Source organism: Microtus pennsylvanicus, chromosome X, assembly GCF_037038515.1.
Source record: "Microtus pennsylvanicus isolate mMicPen1 chromosome X, mMicPen1.hap1, whole genome shotgun sequence".
NCBI classification, from domain to species: Eukaryota; Metazoa; Chordata; class Mammalia; order Rodentia; family Cricetidae; genus Microtus; species Microtus pennsylvanicus.
This window is the reverse complement of record NC_134601.1, coordinates 44,909,927-44,936,681: the sequence shown is the minus strand read 5'-3', so window position 1 is coordinate 44,936,681 and position 26,755 is coordinate 44,909,927. Positions and strand designations below refer to the sequence as shown.

The 26,755-nt window shown below is 41.4% G+C and overlaps 1 protein-coding gene across 2 annotated transcripts in view; it reads left to right on the top strand.

The window, feature by feature from the left end:
* Ocrl (OCRL inositol polyphosphate-5-phosphatase) overlaps window positions 1-26,449 on the top strand; it is a 55,016-nt gene extending 28,567 nt beyond the window's left edge. The window contains exons 13-23 of one of the 2 annotated variants that reach the window (XM_075957273.1): window positions 826-935; window positions 2,381-2,516; window positions 6,248-6,358; window positions 6,939-7,104; window positions 7,308-7,543; window positions 17,211-17,234; window positions 20,548-20,664; window positions 21,534-21,618; window positions 22,222-22,349; window positions 23,506-23,617; window positions 24,002-26,449. In XM_075957273.1, coding sequence (XP_075813388.1) covers window positions 826-935; window positions 2,381-2,516; window positions 6,248-6,358; window positions 6,939-7,104; window positions 7,308-7,543; window positions 17,211-17,234; window positions 20,548-20,664; window positions 21,534-21,618; window positions 22,222-22,349; window positions 23,506-23,617; window positions 24,002-24,126 — 1,350 coding nt within the window. In that variant the 3' untranslated portion in view covers window positions 24,127-26,449. The remainder of the gene's footprint in view (window positions 1-825; window positions 936-2,380; window positions 2,517-6,247; window positions 6,359-6,938; window positions 7,105-7,307; window positions 7,544-17,210; window positions 17,235-20,547; window positions 20,665-21,533; window positions 21,619-22,221; window positions 22,350-23,505; window positions 23,618-24,001) is intronic. The other variant, XM_075957274.1, reaches the window with a different exon arrangement.
* The last annotated feature ends 306 nt before the right edge of the window (window positions 26,450-26,755 follow it).

Here is a 26,755-nt window from a genome sequence, read left to right as displayed (position 1 = left end):
AAAATATCTGAGTGAGGATAACTTTCTACAAGAATGGGTTATAGGGCTGGAGAAATGAGTACTTGCCTTGCCAGCATGATGGCCTGAATTTGGATTCCAACATCCATAAAAAAGCCAAGTATGGAAACATGGACCTGTAACCCCAGCACTAACAGGGAGAGGTGGAGACAGGAGGGTCAGTGTGTGTGTGTGTGTGTGTGTGTGTGTGAGAGAGAGAGAGAGAGAGAGAGAGAGAGAGAGAGAGAGAGAGAGAGAGAGAGAGAGAATGGGTTAGAGCATGTACGTGCAGTGCCCATGGAGACCAGAATAAGTCTGTGGATCCCTTAGAGCCGAAGTTACAGGTAGCTGTGAGCCATCCAACAAATTTGGGTCCCCTGGAAGAGCAGTGTGCTCTCTTAACCACCGGGCCCTCTCTATTGCAACAATTCACCCACTTTTTTAAAAAAAGAAAAAACATTAGCTAGTCATTGAAATTGGTTTCAGGAATTATCCTTTTAAGGTCTGCATGGTTTTGGTGGTGATGGTGGTGTTGTAATTATGATTATGCTAGGTTGTGCATGTCCAGTTCTAAACAATGTAGGACTATTCCAAGTTCTTGTTTCCACAGTTTTGTCCTGACCACAGTTGGCAATAAAATGGCAATGTACTAATAACAAGTGTTGTCATTGAATCCGAAAGATTAGCAGTCTTATCTGTGTATTTTTCCACACTTGAAAAGGCTCTGGAACTGGATCCCTACAAAGAGAACAGTGACAAACCAGCCTGATTATCACCTCTGCTAATGTAGTATTGTTGTGCTTACATGGTGTTTCTTTCTGGCTGCAGTTAAACATTCAGCGCACACAGAAAAAAGCCTTTGTGGATTTCAATGAAGGGGAAATCAAGTTTATTCCCACTTACAAGTATGATTCTAAAACTGACAGATGGGATTCCAGGTAAAGTGATAAGAACCTTCTCGCAGACGAGGTTAAGGCTTGATCTTTCCTGTGCCTTTCCATGTCCCTCCTGACAGGCTAGGATTTTTTTATATCATTCCGTATGCAGAGAGGGAAATCTAATGGCTTAGTGTTATTACAGAAGAGTATTTCAAACTGAGCTTATATTAGGAAAGTATTAATTAGATATCAGGGCTGGTGACATTTTATGAGCTGCCTCTGGTACCTTGTTTCTGTCACCTCTGCAAACTTGTTTAGATTTTTTTTGTGTTCCCTAGTCTTACCTTTCTTTCTCACCTAAGGCTCTTAGCCTCCTCCCCTAATGCTTACCTAATGCTCTTAGCCAAACTACTTCTCTGCTACTGACTCTGGATACTCTGAGAACCAAGAGTCATAAGCAGTTCTCCAAGCAGAGTCATTCTTGGTCCTGAGAACACATTAGAATCCACTGGTAAGGGCCTGGAGAGATTGCTCAGTGGCTAGAATACTTGGTGTTCTAGCAGAGGACCTAAGTTCAGGAACTCCAGCTCCAAGGGATCTGACATCCTTCTCTGACCTTTGAGGACATCTGCATATATATACATATATATATATATATATATATATATACACACACACACACACACACACATTAATGAAAAAAACAAAAATAATCCTCTTAGACATCCTGAAATCTGGACCCATACTTCTTAGAAGAGAAAGCTCTAGTCTTCTCCAGAGGTTAAACCTGGCCTAGAAATAGAGAATGGCGGTTTTCAAGTCCATTAGTTGTCTATCATGGAGTACCATTGCAGTCAGGTGGAGCAAAGGAAGAGAAAATATTAAGGATGGGATCCTGACCTGAGAAGGCTATTTTTTAATTAATTAATTTATTTATTAAAAATTTCCACCTCCTCCCCTCCTCCCATTTCACTCCCACTCCTCCCACTCCCTCTCCCCCTCCCTCTCCAGTCCTAAAAGCAGTCAGGGTTCCCTGCCCTGTGGGAAGTCCAAGGTCCTCCCCACTCCATCCAGGTCTATCTAGGAAGGGGAGCATCCAAACAGACTAGTCTCCCACAAGGCTAGTCCATGCAGTAGAATCAAAACTCAGTGCCATTGTCCTTGGCTCTGAGAAGGCTATTTTAAGGAGGTGCTGTTCCATCCTTCCCTGTGGTGACATTTACGATGCAGACCTAAATTTAGGGAAACCATCCCTCCATTAGTTGACACTAGGCACGTTGTACTTTGTACTGGGCAGTAGTGCTAGGAGTTTAGTGGCTGACAAGCATACACAGGCCCTTATCGGTGCTTGCAATGTAGAGAAGATGATAGGGACTCCCTGGGAAGGAGAAGTATGTGCTTCATTGGAAGCATATTAGAAGAGGCCTAATGTGATTCTAAACCAGGGTGTGTTACTACATCCTAGTGCCGTATACTCTGTTTGTGACTCATTCCTTTATTTACAGTGGGAAATGCCGCGTTCCAGCCTGGTGTGACCGAATTCTTTGGAGAGGAATAAATATTAATCAACTTCATTACCGGAGTCACATGGAACTCAAAACTAGTGACCACAAGCCTGTTAGCGCCCTGTTCCATATTGGGGTAAATAGTTAATTGCTCATTCATTTGTTTACGTGTTAAGTAGCTACTTCCAGAGCATTATGGAGATAGAGTAAATTCGTACTCCAGCGTGCCATAAATGTTCTCTAAGCAAATAATCATTCTCAGAGTTGAGTGGTTAGCACCCCTCAACCCTCCCAAATGCTAGCCTTCTATTTCTTCATGATCCCGTCTTTTTACTGATATGCAGATATTTTATTCCATGTAGGCACAGACTGATCAGAACAGAACCAGATCTACTCATTCAAGAGAGTCCTGTCCACTGCAGTGGCACGTTCCTCTCAAACAGCATAGCTATTATGTTGTTTTGTACTTGGTTGCATCTTAGGCTGAATTGATAACCTGTTTCGCCTCTAATGTGAATGCATTTTCCCATTTTTAACTGTGTTATGAGTGTGGAAATTATCTTATAAGCTTGATGGTTGATATTTTGATTACTTCTTTTGTATTTTCCACATATGTGGTCATGTAACCTGTCAGGATATAACTCTTGTGAGTCTCACTAGGATGAATTAGGTAGTCTACTGCTTGGTTTTACATTCCAGGCCAACCACTTTGTAATTGTGAAGAATATGGACAATTTATTGAGCATCCTTATGTGTCTATCTACTCTACATAGTATGGTGGTAATGGGACTTACTCATGAGGATTAATGAGTTCAGCCATGCGAAGGGCATAGTGAGACAGGTCACTTTTGTTTATGTCAGTTTCAGGGACTGCTGTCATAGGTGTTACCCATGTGTCTTTTTTTTTAAAAAAAAAAGATTTATTTGTTTCTATTTTATGTACGTTAGCATTTTTGCCTGCATGCATGTCTATGTGAGGGAGTCTGATCTTCTGGAACAGGAGTTACAGACAGTTGTGAGCAGCCATGTGGGTGCTGGGAATTGAAGCCGGGTCCTCTGGAAGAGCGGCCAGTGTTTGTGACCACTGAGTCATCTCTCCACTCCCACCTCCACCCTCAAGTCCTCTTTTAAAGAAGAATGACTTTAGGGCATTTCCCTGAGAAACAAAATTAGTTCTTGGTCTTAGAGTATATTAAAATTTTCAAGACAACCAACAACTTTATTTTTTTCCACTTTTGGGCTGCACTTGTTTTTGTTTCTTATTATATTTTGGCTGGGGAGGCACATGCTGTGTGCTGTGTAAAGGTAAGAAGACAGTTTGGGTAGGAGTTGTTTCTCGCCTTCCAGTATCCACAGTTGTTTTTAATTTGATGCTAGGAATCAGACACGGGCTTTTGTGCCTTCTAAACACCTGCCAGATCACTGAGCTATGCACCCCCACCCCTTCCCTTCCATTCCAACATACAGCAGCTAGTATCTGTGGGCCCAAAATGGCTTTAGGGAATTTTTGCACGTCAGTTACTTCCCACAACAGTGCTCACTTAAATATTTTCCACTTCACAGATGAGCAGATAAAAACTCAGGGAGTTCCAGCATGACTTCCTTGAGAGTGAGACAACACTTGCATGAGCCCTTTGTGGGGCTGGCAAGGTGTCTCAGTGGGTAAAGGTACCTGTCAGCAAGCCTGATGGCCCGAGTTTGATTCCTGGGATCCACACGGTGGAAAGAGAGAATCAGACAACTTCTGAAAGTAGTTCTCTGACCTCCACATGTGTGGCGTGCCATATGTACACACATGCATGCACACACAAAGAAGAAAATTTAATTTGTCTTTTTGTTAAAATAGAGACCTAAGCCGAATTTACACAAAAGACTGAGACTCTTTAGTAACTGTCATCTCCCACTTGAGACTTTTCATAAATCCCTACTTCCTAGCCAGGCCAACACCATGTATGAGTGTTTGTCTTCCTAGATGTGTGTCATCATTGGTGCTTTCTGTAATGGTGGAAATGTCTCATATCTATGCTAGACTTCTGCATATGTCTTTCTGTTTAAAAGTTTTGTGTATATGTGTGTGTGTTGTAAATGGTCTTATACTATGTGCTGATGTGAATTTTGTTTGTGATATATAGTATATCTCTCTGGGTCATTTTGTTAAGATCTAGCTCATACTGAATTCCTAATTTGTTGGGGATTTCCTTTTCTGAAATGAATGTATCCCGTGGTAAGATTCTTCCCACCACCGTCTGTTATCCTAGATGCACCATTAAGTAGTGCTAATCCATAGAGAATAGGTTTGCTTTTATTGAGTAACTACTTCATACTTTAGAACCTTGTGCTAACTATTATTAGAGACTTTAAAAACTATATTACACATTGGGGCACCACCACAGGCCCCAGGGACTTTTAGCAAAGGAGTCAAGTGTTCTGTTGTCAGTTTCTAAAGACTTGCTGTGGACTGTTTGAGACAGTGTTCTACCCTGCACTGGGTTCTGTGATCTGCTGTGATGGCTCTCAGATTTTAGGGAAAATGCCCATTGCTCAGAGAACTTTGTAAGAAGAAAAAAGGATGGAGCCATGAACCCCTCACCTCAACAATGTGAGAATAGTCCCAGGCCCCTGTGTTTTTAAACCTCAGCCAGGTGGAATCTGTTTCTTACCTCGTCTTTCTGAAAGAATCTGCATAGTATTCCAGATCTTGCCAGGGAGCCAGTTATGTGAACTGCTCAAATCTTAGAATAGCCCTTGCTTCTGTGGTCTTGAAAGTTCAAACAATATTTTTTAAGAAAGAAAAAGTTACATTTTTTTAAAAAAATTTAAGATTTAACTTAACCTAACGCTTACATACTGTGGGGTTAAAGTGATCAACCCTCAGTTCCTCAGTTCTCTAAGTTATGGCAGCAATGTATTTTTTTTAAAAAAAAAAAAACCTCCCTAGTCCATTTAGTTCCGCTGTTTCCCACATCTGCCTCAGAACTTTGCTGTATACATGAATCTTTTTAAGATGGATTTTTGTGATTTTATACTTTATGTAAAAGGGAAACTGATGTCTCAAATATGACAGTGATGTTACATTACTTATGCCAAGTGGTAACATTAGTTTGTTTGAACTTTTAATATTTACAAAAATACAGCTGTGTCAGGAAGCTGGAAATGCTGTGTCATCTAGAAACTTTATTGACCCATTACTCCAAATGATTTGTCTGTTGTCATGGTTTTACTCCAGGACATGTTGTGGTGGCCCTTTTCTAAAATGGTCACTGGCTCCGTTTCCTAACACCACAGCTTTCCTGTTAGTAATCTGAGCAATTACCTGATTCCTGTCAACGGGCATAGCAACTAATGGACTTAAATGCTTTGAGCATTATTTTGTACAGTTTCACAATTTTTGCTTGTTAAAAATAGCAGTGGATGTGTTTTAGCACTGCAAGAAATCATTTTTATTACAAGTTCTCATTTTCTCCACTCTCAGATAATTAACAATGGAGCAAGGAAAAATATATACCATATACCCAGACATATACCATTATCAGACGTCTTAGAGATTTTACTTTTCCAGAAATTTAGCCATTTGACTTTATCTTTCCCATAAAGTGGATTTTATAATGCTTATTAATTTATTTTAGTGGCTTTTAGAATTTATTAGAACTTCTTAGAGAAGTTGAGATTACATGAGACTAAATAAAAATCTGTTTCCTTTGAGGTGAAGGTTATGGATGAAGCAGGATATTAAAGCTTTGAAGGGTGTTGATTGTACTACAGTTTATCTTAAAGGTGTCCCCGTAATGCCCAGTTTGAAATTATTACTCTTCGAGGAGATGAGCTAGGAGTGTGTAGAGCTGAAAATGGTTCCTTCTTTCCCGTTAGGTGAAGGTTGTGGATGAACGAAGGTATCGGAAGGTCTTTGAAGATATCGTACGCATTATGGACAGAATGGAAAATGACTTCCTTCCTTCATTAGAACTTAGCAGGAGAGAGGTGAGCAAAACTAGACAGCTTCCTGTCTACTATCCATTATTAGTTAACCCAGAGGGAACCGTGTCACTTCAAAGGGCATCAAGGATAACATCTCCACTGGTGTCAGACTGTCTCTGTTCTGGTGTCAGCTTTGCAGTTCGGTAGCTAGAGGAGCACAAAAAGCCTCAGAGATGCAGCTCCCTTTCCTGGATTACATGAGTTAATACATGAGAAGTTCTTAAAACCGCACCTAGCAGCTTGGAAGTCCTCATATTAGTTACTCTTGTTTGGTGCTCAGTTCATATGTTTGAGGGAACAGAGCCTAGTCACAGAATAAGCACCCTGGACCACAATTGTGTTCATCTCAGGATCCCTGGAAGAATCAGAGTAGCCTTGAACAGGGTCAAAAGTTACCTAGCACCTTCTTTGCTGGTGTTAGCTAAATAATGTAGGAAAGCCAATGCTAGGAAGTCGTCTCGGTCTGTGAATACATGTGGTAGGTATGATTAATAATTACCTTACTCTTGATTCATATTGTCTATGAATAATCCAACTTACTTCCCCTACTAGTGATGCATGGTTGTGTCTGTCTGTTCCCCAGTTTATGTTTGAGAATGTGAAGTTTCGGCAGCTGCAAAAGGAGAAGTTCCAGATCAGCAACAATGGACAGGTTCCCTGCCATTTTTCTTTCATCCCTAAACTTAATGACAGCCAATACTGCAAGCCATGGCTTCGAGCTGAACCTTTTGAGGGCTACTTGGAGCCAAGTGAGTTTCCCCTTTACCACTGCCTCTGCTTGCCACCACCTTGGCTTAACTTCTAGTTCTCTAAGCGCTTGTCTCTCGCTTCACTGTCTTTATATTTGTGTGTCCCATCCTTTCCCCATTGTTGTTTTGTTCTTGTTTTTGAGGACAGCTGATTTTTCCACCAGAAAGCTCTGGGCTACAATGCACCATCTCTTTCATTTCAGATGAGACAGTGGACATTTCTCTTGATGTCTACGTCAGCAAAGACTCTGTAACCATCCTGAACTCTGGTGAAGATAAGATTGAGGATATTCTCGTCCTTCATTTGGATCGAGGCAAAGATTACTTCTTGACCATCGGCGGGAATTACCTTCCGAGTTGCTTTGGTACATCCTTAGAGGCTTTGTGTCGAATGAAAAGGCCAATCCGAGAAGTTCCTGTTACCAAACTCATAGACTTGGTGAGAAGCATTCTAAAACATAAATCGTCTTCACATTTAATTTGCATGTTTTTGTCCCCATTATTTCTGTGCCTTCTCTCTTCTTGGGGTCAGGGGAACTGACAAATGATACAGAAGAATGTCACTTTATCTTAGCACTACTTAAATTAAATAAAGCCTAAGAGGGAAAAGAAGAGGCTAATCTGTCGTTAACTCTTGTTGTGACTATAGTAGGTAGTATACTTCCAAAATAAGATTAAAGGCTCTCTCAAAGCTATAATGCTTGTTAGGTTTATCACACTCTTTCACATAAATTGGCATGTATGTGAGGTGTGGCAAGGGCACCATGCGGTATTATCTTCATTGTGCTGGCAAGAACACTGAGGTCCAGAGGCATTCAGTTGCCCATAGTCAACTAAGTTAGTGACAGATCTCTCGCCCAGATTGTCTGACTTCCTCTCCAGTATCCCTCCCTACATTATATCAAATCAGACTTGGCTGCTGATGATAACACAGGCTGTTAGGAAAGCTTAAAGAACCTGCATCATTGTCTTAGGGGTGCTTACTCTACGTAGAGGTTCCTATCCCCATTCACCAGTGGTAACAGAATTTTTAGATATGAAGCCTGAGTCTACATTTTACTAATATTCTAGAAGCTTTTTTCTTTGGTAGCCGAAGCTGGAGTTGAATTTCCTGTTCAAATGAAAATGACTTTAAACTTCTGATCTCCCTGTCTCCCTCCACCTCCCCAGTGTGGGATCACAGGTATACGCCCCAAGCCTGGTTTATGCAGTGTTGGGGATCAAAGCCAGGGCTTCATGCGTGCTAGGCAGGCACTCTGCCAACTGAGATGCAAACTCAGTCCATAGATGGGTATAATGCACACTGAGGCTTGTTCACTTAATGTGACTCAAAAAAGGAAAAGAGAATTATTTCCTCCCCTTTCCCAAACCAAGTTATTATAGAATATCTATAGTCTTAAGAGGAGAAAGTATATTATTTTCAGTAAAAAAAACATGACTTAATAGCAAATTCATCCTATTAAAAACTTTTCTGATAAATGAAACTATTGTTGGATGTGTGTACAGGTTGGCACTACAAGTTTATTCTTAGCTTTTTTATCAAATATAATGAAGTAAAGAGCCAAATGTTACCATGTGTATAAAATCACATTGGTGTTTAGGCCTGGGCAGAGCTAGTGATTGTAATATCCCACAAAAGGGTTAGAGGAGGAGCAGCAGCCTGCTGACTTGTATCTGTGCTGTTGCCATGGAATTGTTGCACCTGTGACTCAGAGCAAATTACAGCACTGGAATTCTATTTGTTTCCATAGAGCTCTCATGATGGAAGGCTTTACCTGTGTTTGAAAGAAACCCATTTTCTACAGAAATTCATATCCTGCCAGTCTGATATTTCTCGTAATTGTTTTTCTTCTACCACCATATTCCCTTTTTTTTTTGGTTTTTTTTTTTTTTTTTGGTTTTTCGAGATAGGGTTTCTCTGTGGCTTTGGAGGCTGTCCTGGAACTAGCTCTGTAGACCAGGCTGGTCTCGAACTCACAGAGATCCGCCTACCTCTGCCTCCCGAGTGCTGGGATTAAAGGCGTGCGCCACCATCACCCGGCCATATTCCCTTTTTGTATCAAAAAAAAAAAAACTATACAATATAGTCTGATCACAGATCCCCTCCCTCAGCTCCTCCCAGAGCCTTCCCACCCCACCCAACCAACTCCACACTCTTTCTTCTCTGACTTTAGAAAGCAGACAAAGAGGCAAACAAAAGACTAGAATTCTTTTAAAAGGCAAAAAAAATCATAAGAAATGCACGTGCATGTGCGTACAAACAAAAACTATAAAAACAAAAGATAGGAAGCCTTGCAAAAGACAAGTGGGACAAAAAAAAAATGCCCAGACAAAGCAAGATGAGACAAAATGTTTACCAGAATGGATGGGTTCATTTTGTGTTGGCCATCTCCTGTTTGGCATGAGGCCTGCCACCATAGTCTTAGTTTTCAAATTTTGCATTTCACCTGTTAGAATAGATTCTGCATGATTTTTTCTACTTCATCCCAAACCCTATTTCCTAGCTTTCTTTGTTCCTGCTTTTGCCTCTCTCCCTCCCTCCCTCTCTCTCTCTCTCTCTCTCTCTCTCTCTCTCTCTCTCTCTCTCTGTGTGTGTGTGTGTGTGTGTGTGTGTGTGTGTGTGTGTGTGTGTGTACCATATGCATTCCATGCCTACCAACAGAGGTTAGGAAAGGGTGTCGGATTCCTCTGGAACTATGCCATTGTGAGCCTCTGTCTGGTTAATGGGAACCAATCTGAGGTTCTCTGCAAGAGAAACTAGTGCTCTTAACTGCTGAGCTATCTCTCTAGCCCCGATCCTTCAATTTATGAAAAATGTCAAATGTGTAAGAAAAAAACAGAATAATACCGTGAACTCCCACAACTTACAAACACACACACACAGATATTTTTCTGTAACATTTAAAATTAAGTGCCACTATGTCATCTTGACACTAAGTACTTCAGCCTGTATCTCTTAAGAAAAAGGACAAACTTTTACATGCACACACTATTATCATATTTCAGAAAGCTAACAGTAATCCACAATACCGTCTAGCATTTGGTTTATATTCATATTTTTCCAATTATTCTAGCAATTTCTTTTATAGCTTTTTAAAAACCAAAATGCAATCTCGGTTTATGCGGTATAGCATGTGTGTATGTATATGTATGTGTGTATATACATATATTCATATATATGCTAATATTTCTGTAGTACCTTTCATGTAGTATATAGCATGTGTGTATGTATATGTGTATATGCATATATTCATATATATGCTAAGGTTTCTTTAGTACCTTTCATGTAGTATATAGCATGTGTGTATGTATATGTGTATATGCATATATTCATATATATGCTAAGGTTTCTTTAGTACCTTTCATGTAGTATATAGCATGTGTATATGTATACCCTTCACAGTAGAGCAAGTCTCTATTTTTTCTTTATTGTCATTTGCCTTTTAAGAGTCTAGTTTAGTTGTCCAGGCAATGGTCTCTTAATTCCTAAATTTAGCCATTTCTTCTTTGGTATTTTTAACTTATCCTTGTATACCCTCTCTTTACTCTTGTTTTCCTATCAATTAGACCATGGCTTATTTTATCAAAGTCAGTGGCAGCATTATAGTACCTGACCATAATTTTTTTCATATTCTGGAAGTGACTAGGAGGTTCAGCAAGCTTTAAAAGGTCTTACTGTATAGAAAGGATATTATCAGGCAATTTGACCACATCCATAAGTAGAAAGTAGACAAAATCATTAGATTAATCAGCATCTCTGTAAGGGGCCCTCTTTGCTCTTTCAGGACATTATTGACTCAGGGTTAAAGAAATAGAACCTTAGTCATTTGTAATTACATAATGACTTTTTATTAAATTATACATCCATGATCATCATTTGTTCTTTGTGAAAGTTCTTATTTTGTAGGCTTTAGGGCTCTCATCCTTTCCACAGGTTATTGCATTTCAGTATTATTAAATTACTGTATCTCATCAATAAGGAAGTTCTCCATCTTTGTGAGGCAGTAAACAGGAATCTAAACTCACCACTTCCCTCTCTGAACACCTTTCCGCCTACTTTGACTCTGAAATACTTCTTTAGGTCTCATGTTCACTCATGCTTTTCTGGACCCAGCGGGATATTTCAAACCCATGAGACAGTACCCTTAATACTGGTACATGTCCTGTATTGTATTGTGTGCTATAAATTCACAGGAAAGCCAAAAATGAGTTCAGCGCATGTGATTTGTTTACATGTACAGTTTCAGGGAGATACTTATGTTACTTTATTCTTCCAACCATATTCAATATTAGAGATTCTACAACTCCTAGGATAGTTGGGATTAAGTAAAGAGGAAACAGATGAGAATTATTTGCTGTTGTAATTATTTTTATTCTTTCTCAAAACAAAGATCCATTTTTCTAATTTATTAACTAACTTGTTAACCTGCAAATAATCATCAATATTTGTTACATGCTGGCTGTAAAGTAGTATGGAGATTATGTGAGTTTCTGTAATTTAGTGGTCATGAAAGTATCTTGCATGCAAAATATAGCTAAATCCTAAGTCATGGTTAGTAGATAGTTTTGTTGGAGATAATTTGAACATTAGTAGTCCATACTGGCTACTGTTCACTCTGTTTGGGTAAGTCGACACTTTGGGAAATGATATAAAGTGAATGTTATGGAGGTTGTAATTTGTATTCACTGTAGATTCCTTTTCTACACAGTTGCTCAAGCCCTTGTGTGCTATAAAAGCTTATCGATTCACCAGGAAATCTCTGCAAAATCAATCTCAGAATCGGCCTATTTTTGTCTTAATGGATATTTGATGCTTGTAACATTAACATGATCTAGAAATAGGTTCAGTACATATGAATAACGTACATTAGAAAAGTGATTTGAAGTTGACCACAGACATATTTCCACTCAAATCCGAGCACTTAAGAAACAAACATGTGGGGGCTGGAGAGATGGCTCAGAGGTTAGAGCACTGCCTCCTCAGCCAGAGGACCTGGGTTCAATTCCCAGCACCGACATAGAGGCTCACAATTGTCTGAAACTCCAAGCCTAACAACCTCATACATACATGCAGGTAAAAACACCAATGCACATTAAATAAATAAAAAGAAAAGAACAAACCCCTGTCTGTGAAAAGGTACCTCATAGCCTAGTTGAGAAGCAAACATGTATTTAGGTATAAGCTGAATAGACTGTTCTAGAAGTAAGGAGCACCTTGAATAAAGGATGCAAAGTAAGAGAAGAGTGACCATGAGTGGGAAATACTAAGATTTCCCTGGAGGGTGAAGGGTCAGATTATGATACATGAAACTGGTTCTGTAGAATAGGCGTAGGCAATGGTCCCAAAATCAAGAGATGCACTTATGCTTGAGCCAGAGATTATCTCGAACCTTCTTCAGGAGACTTTGAGGACTAGTACAAGGTTGAAAATTGACATATTGGAAGGAACCTTTTGGTATTGCATATAGAATGAGCTAATGGAAAGAAGGCCAGGCTTGATGTGCCAGAACTGGTTAAGAGTTTTGGTTGCAAGTACAGACACGAAAAAGATGAAAGATGGGTGGAGAACATACCAGTGAGGAGAAGAATAAAAAGTCTGAGATAGGAGCTTGGTGATTTGTTCAGGACCTGTATTCTCTTCACCCTGGGTTTGCTTTATCTTGCTGATCTAATTGCTCCTTTCTTGTCCTGTTACTTGTATGACTGGTTTCTTCTATATATTTCATATGAACTATTTCTTTGAGAACTTCAGTTTCCATTTAGTTATTCTTAAATTGAAACCTTCTAGTTGAGCCTGGTGGCACACACCCTTTATCCAGTCGCTTGGAAGACTGGAGGCAGGAGGATCACAAGATCAAGGCTAGCTTGAGAAATTTAACAGGCCTTGTCTCCACGTAAGGAGTTAAAAGTGGGTGAGGGAGCTGGAGATGTGGCTTAGTGGAGATGCAATACTTTCCTAACATTCCACAGGCCCTGGATTCAATCCCCAGTACTGTCAGTCTGAATCTTCAATTTGCAAAACAAAAACAGAAACTCTCTTTTATATTGTTTTAGCTACATTCACTACCGAGAACGTTCTTCTTAGGGTAAATGTTGGACTTAGGAATGATTTGCATTGCATTGGTTACGTGTCATGCCACCCCAGGGAAACAAATCCTGAAGTGGGCTCCTGTTCAGAATGAGATCAACAGAGCCTTTACCAAAGAGAATATTTGTGCCCTTTCAAGTCCACTGAACTACAGAATGAGTGACCTTTTATTAGTAGAGGTTAACTGATGTTTCTAGTTTCAAAATTCAGGCTAGTGTTGGATTAAGTGTAATTTACATTTGTTGTCTTTATGCCTACACCCAGAGAAGTAAACTCACTATTTTCCTTTTCACACTTTCAAGTGTGTGTGATATGCACTGTGTATATGCATATTCAGGTGTGTGCATGTGTGTACTCATGCATGTGAAGCCCCTAGCTTGATGTTGGGGATCATTCTCCATCTGTCTCACACCTTATTTGTGGAGGCAAAGTTTCTCAGTCAAACCCAGATCTCAATGATTTAGCTAGTCTTTCTAGCCAGCTTCTGAAGATCTCACATCTCCCCTAGACTAGGATTACAGGTGGGCCACCACACCCACCTGGCATTTGAGTGGGTTCTGGGGGGGCCAAACTCCATCACACTTATATAGCAGATGCTCTAACCACTGAGCCACCATCCTAGCTACCACAGAAATCAACTTTTCATGTAAATTTGCTGCCTCTTTAGTTGCATTTTATCAATCAGTTTTATTCTTTTAGAGTTTTCTCTTTTATCCATTCCTCATGTTTGTGGTATTGTGGTATTCATGCTAGATAATCGTTCTACCACTAAGAAACACTGCCTGGCCACTATTTTAAAATATATTTTTTTCTATTCTAGTTTTTTGTTAATAAATTTCTCTCTCTCTGTCTCTGTCTCTCTGTTTCTCTCTGTCTCTCTCTGTCTCTCTTTGTCTGTGTGTGTGTGTGTGTACGTGTACTTGGACAGACATGCATGTGCCACAGCACATGTGTGTTGAACAGGACAGCTCTTGGGAGCTGGTTCTCTCCTGGCTTGTAGGATCCAGTATACTTGCACCTCCATCAAGTGAGCCTTCTCCTAGGCCCCATATTAGTAAATAAGTTGATTCACTGACTGATTTAGCTTGTGTTTTCACTCCAAGGCACACTTGTAGAGGTCAGAGGACAGTGTTGTGGAGCTGCTTTCTTTTCTTCTCCCGTGTGAGTTCCAGAGATTTAAGTCATCAAGCTTAGTGGAAAACACCATTATGTGCTGAGCTTTCATGGGCCCCCATATTAGTGTTTGTTTGTTTGGTTGGTTGGTTTGGTTTGGCTTTTTGAGAAAGAGTTTCTCTGTGTAGCCTTGCCTGTCCTGGAACTCTCTCTGTAGACCAAGTTGGCCTCAAACTCACAGACATTCACCTGCCTCTACCTCTCAAGTGCTGGGACTGAAGGTGTCTACCACCACTGCCTGCCCCCCTGTTAGTTTTAAGGTGTTTCTTTTCTCCCTCTTGGCCTATGCTAATAGTCATTTAATGTTTCCTTTTGTTCCTGCACTTCATGTTTTCCCATTCAGGTCTACCAGACTGAACGTTCTGTAATACTACTCCCGCTGGGGGCAATGGTTTTCCTTGCCCAAAGGTAGTGAGTGGCTCCCTCATGCCTGTTAGAGACAATCCAGATTCGTTAAGCTGTCATTCAGTGTCACCTTTTGGTTTTTGACATTTTTTTCAACATTGTCTAGTTAGGTTATGCTCCCTACAAACAAGATGAATAAGTTCTTCTTAGTTACCTTGTCATTTAACTTTTCTGTGCATTTGTTTCTTTCTGCCTCTTCCACCTTTTCTTAAAGCATGGATCTTGCTATGTTTTTCAGACTGGCCCTGAACTCCTGTGTCCATATGAACTTCTTTAGTAACCGTCATAACAGGCCTACACCACTGGGCCTGGCTTACTTCCACATTAGTTCCCTTCATCCAAATCCTGTGACTTAAGGGCTTAGATGTGGCTCAGTAGGAGAAAGTTTCTACAGCATGTACACAGCTCTGGGTCCTAACACCAGCTGACAAAAAAAAAACATCCTGGGTTTATTATTTTTTTTAAAGAACAAGTGGCCATGTATTGCGAACTTGTACATATGAGTTATAAGAATATTAGTTGTAAATTATGAGACTAAGGAGGACTGGTCAGAATTGGAAAGCAGGGACCAACCACATCTTTCTCTTCTCTGTGTCCTTACTTGTTACTGTCCTCCTTAGAAGGTATTTCACATAGCCCTTTATACTGACAGATGCTCACCACTCAAAGGGAACTACTTTCAGGGCCTACAGTGACACAAAATCCTTGCTTCATTTTGCTTGGTATATCGTGTGTCACGTCAGATTTGTTTGTCAGATTTATTAACGAGTGTTTCTAAACTTAATATTAGAGTACAAATTTTTGTTAAATTGGATGGCTGACACTGAGAATCAACTTCACATTTAGAAATATCATAATGATAGAACAATATGGACCTTATAAGTACTATTATTAGGACTCTGACTACTTTATTTCACATGATATTTAAAAGTTTAGGTAAATGCAGAAAAGCATGTTAAATTCAAAAGTATCTAACAATATCTAACAATATTAAGACCCCTAATTGCCATATTAACAACTCAGGATAATAGGTTCAGGATTATCACTTGCAATCTCCAGGAAATAAATGCTCACTCCCGCTCCAGACACCTTTGCTTCTCTGACAGCAAGTCTTAGATTTCTCGTTACACCCACCAGACCTGAGATGTGATTTACCCTTGATTTTCTCCATGGTCTACAATGGGATCAGGAAGAATCCAGTTGAGAGTCTCTGGGGCAGTGTACCCCATTTCCTCCTAACTTTAAACTGCTTCACTATCCCTATGTAGAAAATACTTTACCTGCTTCAGAGATGAAGGCACTGAGACAAGATGAAGTGTGGTAAATTGCCTGAGCAATCAGTAGGAGGCAGAAGGAAGATTTGTACCAAGGCCTGTCTCACATCTGGGCTGATACTCTTTGCATTAACGTTGCTGCCTTGCGAATAGCATTTATCACTATTCTTAGCTGATTCTAGAAATATTCCCACAGGTTTCCCCTGCCTCTCTATCTGGGAAGCGCTTGTGTTGTCCTTTCTGAATTGTCTACCTGAGTAGGGTGATAATGAATGGGGTTAGTCAGACCTGGGTTCCAATCTTGACTCTGTCACTTATTACCTGTGTGTGACCTTGGGCAAATAATTTAACCTCCAAAGCCTCAGTTTCTTTATCTGTAAAACAGGAATAATGTTTCATAATGATGTGCAGATAAAGTGACATCATATATAAACCCTTGGCATGGCTGCTGGTACCTGGTAGATATTCCTTAAGTGGTGGTGATCATTGCTGCTGCTCTCGCTTCCATTGGGTTGTAGTGAGTGCAGAAATAACAAGGAAGAGAAAAGGTGCTGTTTCCTCTGCTTCTTGTCTTTTATGTCCACTAGGAAAATCGAGGAACTGATGGATACTCTGATCCACAAAGCTCTGAGATAAAATCCATGTACATTTTAGTAGGCCCTTCAAATCTGGGGAGTCTATAGGCCTTTGAGGAGGCGGGTGGGTACCAGAGAAGGTAAAAACTCTTGGAGACTCCAGGCACTAGATGAGATGAGAAGAGCGATAGAAAGGAATAGCTCATCACCTGCTTCTGAGTGTCTGCTCTCAGACCAGCATTAGGATGAGGTAAGAACTGCACATGACAACAGATGAACAGGAAGCCGCAGCACCAGGCTTGACTCGACTCTCAGGCAGCTTCCCGGGGTCAGAAAAGTCAAGGCTTGTAGAAGGATGGTTTTTGAATGATCATCCCAGGGAACTGTATAATAATATACTATGCATGACAAAGAACTTTGCATGTGGAAAACGTGTTCTATTTTCAGTGCTTGTCATTTGAAGGGTTCAGAGCTTTTAAAAGCCCATGTCTAGCAAGCTAGCAAGATCTAATACTGAGCTGTTTCTAATGCTGTGAATTAACTCTAATCATTGTCTATCTGCCAATGACTTTTCTCCTGCTCTGCTCTCAGGAAGAAGACAGCTTCCTAGAAAAGGTAATTCAATTCATTGGTGGTAATGAAGGCTTCCTTGGGCTTGATTAACACTTAACTGTGGTCCCTGGAACTTGCCCCTAAGCATTCTCATATCAGAGGCCTCTGACTTGGTGAGAATTCCCTAATAAGCCCTGATGTCCCGCCACGTGTCTTGAAGTACACTCAAAATTCAGGAATGATATTTATCCATCTGACAGGTTGTTGATACTGTTTATAAAAGGAATAAAACTCAAGATATAGATTTTATTGAGACGGGCTCTCATGTATTACAGGCTAGCCTCAAGCTCATCATGTAGCAAAAGTGACCTTGCTGTTTGATCCTCCTGCCTCCACCTCCCCAGTGCTGGTTTTATGCAGTCCTGAGACTCAAACTTGGGCCTTATAGTAGATGGTAGATAAGCATTGAACTGAGCTACGCTCTAGGCACCTAGTGCCTTACATATGCTACACAAATGTACCACCATTGAGCTCTACCCCAGCTGCACTTGCATTTCTTAATTTCCAGACAAGTGCTGGACCATGAAGCTATATCTCTAGCCCAGATTTCCAGATTTGTCTCTGAAATATCTTATCTGAAAACTCATGAGTTGGAGGGTACTGTTTAGCTGCTCCTGCTTCCAATAATAGTAACACCAACAAATGTTATTCCTGTAGCATTAATAGTGATTTGGAAGCTGGGGAGATAGCCCTGTCAATAAAGTACTTGTCGTTAGGCAACCGTGAGGGCCCAAGTTCAGACTTCCAACACCTGTATAAACAGAAGAGCTAGGTACAGCAGCACACATCTGTGATGCCAGTGCTAGGGAACAGATACCAGGTAGGTCCCTGACGCTCACTAGCCAGCCTGTCTAATAGCATCTGTGAGCTCCATGTTCAGTGAGAGAACCCGTCTCAAAAAAAAAAAAAAATAGGATGGAAACAGACTGAGGAAGACAAGTGGTGTGAACCTCTGGCCTACATACACACATATACCCAGGCATACACATGGACCATACGCACAACAGAGGAGTGATTTGGGAGTTCTTGGTAATAATGGTTAATTACTTTCAGAGAATACCCAGATATAGTCAAGAAATAGAGCATAAAGTAGAATTGTGAAACTAAATCATAAATCATCTAATCTAGCCATCTGTATTTAACCAAAGAAAGATATTTTCTATGTTCTAGCAGACATGGCCCAAGGTCCAGAAAAGTAGAAAAGGCTATTAAAAGGTCCCACTGCCTCTGAGCACCAGAGTGCCAGGTGTGGGTGCTGTTTCCTAACTGTCTAGTGGCATGCCCCTTCTGCAGTGCCTCGCAGCCTCTTCCATCATCAACTGGAGATGCCAGGCTCCCCTCAGGGCTGCCAAACACGGGCAGGAGCTCCACATTCCACAGCATGCTCATAGAGTGTTTGAGGGACTTCTCCACTGGGTGGAATTGAATGCATTGTGAAGGTGGAGCATCTTTAACCACTAGCACTAAGTGTAGGCTAAGAAGGCAAATAGGGGGTCTTGTTGAAAGAAGCAGAGTGTCTTGGTTCCTCTTGGAACATCAGAGTTCACAATAATGTGCAGAACATTTTTTGTAACTATTCATGCCCCATTTTCTTATTGTATCCTTTTCTAGGCCTCAGAGCTACAAGTGTAACATTTCCTATTATCACACATGAATTTGGAAGTGGATAGTAGATGCTGTATATAACCTACTGACATTTTATTAACCTTTTAAACCACTAAGGCTTGAGATATCTTTGCTTCTTAGATCTTCTCTGTTAAGGGCAGTCCATGTTCTGTCTATACAGTTAGACTGTGCCTTGTGTTGTCTTAATGCCTCAGGACAGGAATAACCTTTAGTTGGATGTCAGATTTTTCTTCGAAAATATATGAATCAATGATGAATAATTTATACTTGTTAAGTTGGGCAACATCTGCTAAAGAGTCTGCACATGTGTCCTGTTTGATTCAAAAAGTTAGTAGCATGCATTGTGAAATGTTTGGGCTCCAATAGCAGGTGGATACCTGCATGTAATACATACAACTAGAATGAAGTTAGTAGGCGAGTCACCAATAGGAGTTATAGCAACCACATAAAGTATGAATATCAAGACATAGCATTCCAGGGAAAGAGAGGAAGGAAATGTGATGGTAGCTAACAATCCCTACTCCCTCCTCTCCCTGAAAGTTTATTGGTGCTTATTAAAGAGCACCCTGTTAAGAAAATACCTGGGTGCTGCTGTAGTATATGTGGTCCCTGTGAGCATAGTGATAGGTTTTTTTTTTATTTCCCTTAAAGCTATATGGCTGGAGGTTATAGGTAGTACAGTGTCAGACAACAAGCTGAAAATTGACAATATATAATGCATGACTTAGAGTTAGCAAAAGGAAGAGGATGCTAAAAGCCGAACATGGCTTTCTCCACTGGGGTTCTTCTGAAGGCTGCCTTCAGATGCCTTTTAGCCTAGTTTGAATATGTTTTTCATATGCTTTCTATTTGAATCTATAAATGTAAGCTAAATTAACATTTATTTTTGAGTGTTGGGAGATAATTGAGTTTATTTTGCCCTTTGAATTTAGTTATTTGTCTGATATATGTCACTTCTGGATTTTTGTCTTCTATCTTTCAGAAGACTCTAACAATAGAAAACTAGGTAAAACAAATAATAGCCCCTAGAAATCTTTCTGAGCTATTAACATAAATTAAATTTCTGGAAGTTTTCACGGTATTCTAGCTCCTCGGTTGCTATATTCCAGGTTATTACTTTTGGATTTTGGACCTTATGATTAGAAATTTGGATCAAGCCTGAAGAATCCATATTTGTGCATCTAATGAGCAGAATTATCTTTAATTTCTCAGAACCAAGTCAATCAGTTAAAGAAACAATACATACAACTCCCAGGAGTATTTGTCGTGAGACTTCAAGGGAGAGTTCGTGTAGAATAAACCGAAACCTAAATGTAAACATTGCCTTTTGGGGTGCCATACTAACAACTGTGATTTCAAGGTCCAGCTACTGGTCATGTGTAGATTCCACTGTGACTGTATTATATTCTTGTCGTGCTGGGTCTTACTTCAGAGTATGGAATGCATCCAGGGGATGCACACCCCAAGTACAAATGAAATGCTTGCTGATTGAATGAAGCACTTTGGAAGGCGATTGGTTAAGTGCCAGAATCACTACTGAGTGTCTCCCAAGCATGGATGTCCCTTCTGAGAAGAAAATGCACAAGCATAAGAGACAAAGATCACACTGTGCTTATTTGTGCAGATTTTGAAAGAGATTTATCTCTTTATTCTGAGACCCCTTTGACTTTCATCCCTTTTCATCTGTTAGGAGAAATCCCTTCTCCAGATGGTCCCCTTGGAGGAAGGTGCTAGTGAGCGACCCCTTCAGGTCCCCAAGGAGATCTGGCTTCTAGTAGATCACTTATTCAGATATGCCCGTCACCAGGTAAGTGTGAGAAAAGTTTCTATGAAACTATACAGTGTGTGTGAATCCTGTAGGAAATTCCAGTGCTTCACATCAATGTAGTGCGTTTCACCCATCCAAGCAACCTCCATGCAGCTGTGCTGTCGGACCTCTAAAGCATACAAGCTGAGAAGGCGCCTGAGACCACACTCTGAGTCTGACGGCAGAGCCATGGCCAGAACTGAGAATGCCCAAGGCTTGTGTATGCACTTTGCCCTGAACGACTGAGTGCCCCAGTCCAATGCCTGTTTTTAGCTGCCCTGTAGCCAAGTACGAATTTTAAAATTAAAACAAACTTCACACCCATTTCCTTCACATAGCACTGAGTTTTCTTTTAAATCTTATACTGAAACACTAGCCATGCCCGACTCATTCCCTAAAAGAAAGAACTTTCTTTGACCAAATTGAAGGTAATGCTTCTCAGACCTACTGAGACTAATATAACTTGGAAACCAAGTTTTGTCGTGAATGTGCCATTTCCTCCTTTCTTGGCATCCAATTCTGTTCATATTTGATATGGCTGTGATTATGCAGGGTCCACTCTGCCTTGTTTTCCAGAGCCTCAGTGGACTGTCTGGCTTCCTGATCTGGCCATCTAGTCCCTTGCCCTATCAGATAGAGGCTGACATGTCATTTTTGGACAGGTCATTTTCTTGCTTGAAATAAACGTTGACATGGATTACAGCAACACTAAAGGAAGACGATGTTACATCCATACCTCCTTCCCTACCCGTTAATGCTTGTGCCCCCTTCACATTTCTTCCTGATGCTCTCCCAGTTCCTGGGCAAGCTTCAGAACTTAAGTGGATGGAGAGCTTGCCTAGGTCCCTTCATTCTGACTTCTTTGGTAGGAGGACCTGTTCCAAACCCCTGGAATGCAGGAGGAGTTACAGCAGATCATTGATTGTCTGGATACCAGCATTCCTGAGACAATCCGTATCCTTTCTGCCCAAGGCTCGGGAAGCTGGACAGATGTGTGGCCAAAGTCTTTTCCCGCCTGCGTTTGATTTTGTGTTTCTATATCGACTTTTGTCATTGTCTTATTACAAGATAGTCACTGACTATCTTGTTATTTTCTCAAGACCTGTCGAGATCTGTTAGTCTCTCTGTGTGGCCTAAGAGGAATCGAGGGGTGGACAACAAGGAGCATGGGACGGGGGATCCACAGCACCAATACTGCTCTCCTTCAGCCAGCTGGTCATTCCTGTTAGCCTTCCCATTCAAGTGCTAGCATAGGGCGGGAGGAAGAATAAGAAAAACACTGACATCCAGTTTATATCCCATCCACTGGGCCCTATCATTGTGCAGGCTGTGCTCCCTGAGTCTCTAGTTTAGTGAAGGGACTCCCAAGGGGCTTTGGGCAATTCTCTACCTACTTGGCTGCAAAATACCTGGACTATTATCAAACTCCAGTCAGGAGCAGGATGTCCTAAAAGAGAAGAAAACAATCATCCCTCTTAGAGACTTGAGGAAAGGAGCCAGTCACATGTCTGTCTTGCTTTTCTCTGGGTCCCTCTGCCCTTGACTATGGTAATTCAGCTGGCAGTAACCACTCTGTGGCTGAGGCACTACTTATTTTCCTGGAAGCGCTACCAGAACCCGTCATCTGTTATGAGCTGTATCAGCGATGTCTTGACTCTGCTCATGATCCTCGTATCTGCAGACAGGTGAGTTCCGCTGCTCTGGGGATATGCCCAGTGCAGGTTTTCCCATAGAGGAGTCTTCAGTTTTACAAAGCTATATGATAGAATGGGCCTGCGTCTGTTCTTCATGACAGGATACCATCATTAAAAGTTAAGACCCTTTTCCAGGCACAGTGGCACATGCCTTAATCCCAGCATTCAGGAGGCAGAAGCGGGCAGATATCAGTGACTTCAAGACCAGCCTGGTCTACAAAGCCAGTTCTAGGAAAGCCAGGGCTACACAGAGAAACTCTGTCTTGAAAAGCCAAAAAAAAAAAAAAAAGACTGGGAGAGCCAGTGAGATTGTTTGATGGGTCAAGGTGCTTGCCACAAAGCCTGGTGACCTAAGTTTGATCCCCAGAACCAAGAGTGATGATAACAAAGAACCAATTCCCATTAGTTATTCTCTGATCTGTGCAATCACCTTGCCCCTGACACACACTATAAATGAAGGAAGTTGAAACCCTTGAATTTAGGTACTAGCATTTTCTATTATATTGGAATGTTTTCTAGTTGACCTATTTCTGTTAACAGAAAAACTTAGTGGGGTGGTGGTTACTTGAACCCAAGGGTTGTTTGGCAAATAATTATAAGGGCAGTTCTAGCTGTCATTACCAGGAAAAGTTCGTAGCAATTGGGAGCCTTTCTTTTTCCTCTTTTCCCTTTCCTTCCTTCCCCTTCTTTCCTTCTTGGTGTGTTTTTCATCTTGAGAATATTTTGGTTCACAATGGCTGAGACCAGCTATGAATCACTTCAGTGAGTGCTGGTAGGAGGGACCCATCATTGCCAAGTAAAATTGTAGAGAAAAAACACTTAAGTTGACAGATGCCTTTGCTGTTGGGGGAAAAGGAGAAAAGGAACAGATGAACACTTACCTTCTTACGGTAAGGCACTGTGTGAATGGGACTCCGAGGTGAGTGCATGACCTGGACATTAAATAGAGAGAAACCAAACCATACCCACTTCAGAGTTCTAATTCGTCAGGTAATAAATCTACTACTGGTCATGAGTAAGTAATGGAGGGTAGTGACAGGCAAATGGGGCCGCGAAGAGTTAGATTCCAAATTGTTCTTATGGCAGCTCTAAATGCTTATGCCCCTTAAGCTTTTTACCTCACTCCACGCTCCTCTTTAACAAACAGGTCATTTCCCAGCTTCCAAGATGTCATAGAAACGTTTTCCGCTACTTGATGGCATTCCTTCGCGAACTCTTAAAATTCTCTGACTACAACAACGTCAGTGCCAACATGATCGGTAAGGGGACTACATGAGCAAGTCTGTGCGAGTGTTTGCCAAGAATCATCTGGGAGCATCATGCGTAATCTCTACTGTATTTGATGTTCGGGAACGGGGCAGTCACTTCCCTCTTACTGTTCTTTTTTTTTTTTTTTGTGGTTTTTTCGACACAGGGTTTTTCTGTGGTTTTGGAGCCTGTCCTGGAACTAGCTCTTGTAGACCAGGCTGGTCTCGAACTCACAGAGATCCACCTGCCTCTGCCTCCCGAGTGCTGGGATTAAAGGCGTGCGCCACCACCACCCGGCCTTCTTACTGTTCTTGTTCCCTGCACCTTGAACCTTCAGGTTTTGCTTAGGTCAAGTCTGACAATGGGTTTCCCCTTTTCTTTCTCCTACCCTCCAGCTACTCTCTTCACGAGCCTTCTCCTAAGGCCTCCACCAAACCTCATGGCAAGACAGACCCCAAGTGACCGCCAGCGTGCCATCCAGTTCCTTCTGGTCTTCCTGCTCGGGAGTGAGGAAGACTAAGTCTTTTCCTATGTGAGATTCTAGAGGAGGAAGATCTTGGGCTCCTCGAATTTCAGAATGATTTGAAGAGTCATGACACCAAAAGGGTCTACTGTAGGATCTTAAGTTCTGGTAATAGTACAAAGGAAAGCGTTTCTTCACCCGTCCTCACCATATCCTACACAGCAAAATCCTTTTAGACATATATTGCCAAGCCAAAGTTACCATATTTTGGTGTTTTGTGTTTACTCTTTGTAAAGCAAAGAGGCCTGTATTTATACTCCTTTACCTAGGGGTGTGCTTCCTGCCCTGTTTCCCAGGCATCACGATTATCTTTAATGCCCCAAGGCCTAGATTTTGAGGCATACATTCTAGGCCGACAAGCACTACTTGCTATAACTCAGTCTTGTCTCATAACGCACTTTGGACCCACCGTCTCCCCATGTCACTACTTCGCACTCTGAAGGACACCTAGATGAGACTAGTGACTCCATGGGTGTCCTCAACCATGAAGCTCACTGTCTACATGTGATTGGTGCATACACTGGTGCATTTCTACTACAAGGGTGTCTATGTGTCACTGTACCATTGGCCTTCTCGTGGATCCACACTTGGTGGAACCATATTCCCTTGTCTCGGGTCATGTTTAGTTACATAGTTTTATGGACCATGGAGATGGCATCCCACTGATGTGAGAAAATTACACGAGTGAGGAAAGCCCTGTGAGTACTTGAGGAGTGAAACTGTCCATGCTTGACAGGTCCTGCTTCCTAATTCCCTTTGCTGATTAGTATTGAAACTTGACATGAGGCGTACGTAATCCTGGATGTTTGGGAACCCATCTTCCACTAGAAACCCACTTCCAGAATGTTTGCATCACAGTCAAACAAGGAGTCCGTGTACCTCAAGTGGGGCCCCATGGACCTTTCTTCCTCCCCTAGACTTATTGAGGGTAACCCTCAGAACCCTTTCTCCTATCTTCTGACATATCAAGGGAATACATTGCCCTCTCTCAGCAGGGCTGACTCTGGGCTCCTTATCTGACTCCTTCACATCAAGGATCGAAAGCCTGCCCTTGGTGCCTAGTCACTATATCCAGTGCTGTGTAAGAGAGGCTGGTCAGTGGGGCCAGCCACACACTTTACCTCTCCCACCTAAAACAACTCTGGGCTTTTCATTTTATTCAAGGCATTGTGGTGTGGACAGACTTTTTTAAGAACTAATATATTGGCTGGCAAACAAGCCACCACCAGCTACTAACTGCAAACCGCCTGGTAAAATTGGCTTGCTTGGTTCTCTTTCATCAAAACCAATGCAAGTTATCTCATTCTTGCCTCTTACCATTGGGCATACCGAGCTTGCAGAAGGCTGTGTGTATGATCTTGGGTGCTGATTCCATGACTCTTGTAGCATCCGAGGAGAGGGCCAGGGAAACATCCAACATCCAGTGGTTTTCCAGTTCTCTTGTCTCCTCAAAATTGAGCTCTTTGGAGAACAAAAGGTGTGTATCCTGCAGTAGACCGCTTAAGCCCTTCCCCAAATGGGAGTTGAGAAAAAGAACTCAAAGTATTGTTGCCAGCAAACTGAAGATCTTACCTGGGTCAATAGTTGGTTAGTGGAAGACTCAGAACTAGGAGTTTTGTTGTATCGATTAGGCCAGAAAGTAATCACCTAAAAAGCAGATGATAGGAGCTGGGGCAAGGCAAAGTGGTCCACAGGGAAATGCCTCTCCTGTGCCCATTTTGTAATATTTTGCCAACCTTGGGTCTTTGGGTGACCAAGAATATGGTTAGTAGGGGCTCTGTGGAGCATGCATGTAATGTCCTTCCTTCCTCAGGCCAAAGCACCAAGTTGCTTCACTGCCTCCACCTTTTGTCCAGCTTGGCCTAGGATGTATATACAGTTGAGGCTTTTAGACAATCTCCAGGTAGGGGATACAAAACAGATCAGATGGAAGAAACTCGCTTCCCTACCCTGCCTCTCCAGAACCTCAACCTCATAGTTCCTCTGAATTAAGGATTTTATATCCAACTGGTAGGGAGGAATCCCTAATTCCTCTAAGGTACTATTTCATAGTTCTTCCAAATTAAGGATTTCATATCCAATTGGTAGGGAGAAACTCAGCACCTCGTGTCTTCAGGAAGAAATTATTCAAATCTATTGGATGCTATTACATTAGTTCTTTCACTGCTTTCTGATTCTTAATCTGAAGTTCTTTGTTATATTTCACAAAATGTCTCAGTCACTAAGCAAAGCTGCTAGTGGGAGTCTGTATTTTGTGTCATCTTTTTTATTATAATTTATTGCAATTTTTCTGAATAAATATATGTTGTGTGAAAAATCATTGGGACATTAGTGAGAAAGAACTGAAGAGAGAAGATTTGTGTCACTTGGTCTCACTTGGTTTTTTTGGAGTCCCCATCAACTAACTATACCTGTACGTGTCACCACCTAGCTTACAGAGAAATACCATTTAAAATTTCCACACTGGGTCTATTAACTCTCGTTTAAAGTGCTTACTTACCGTGCACAAGGCCTTGCGTTTCATCCTTAGCACCAGGACTACAAAACGGTGGTGGCACACACCTTTAATCCCAGCACTCGGGAGGCAGAGACAGATGGATCTCTGTGAGTTCGAGGCCAGCCTGAT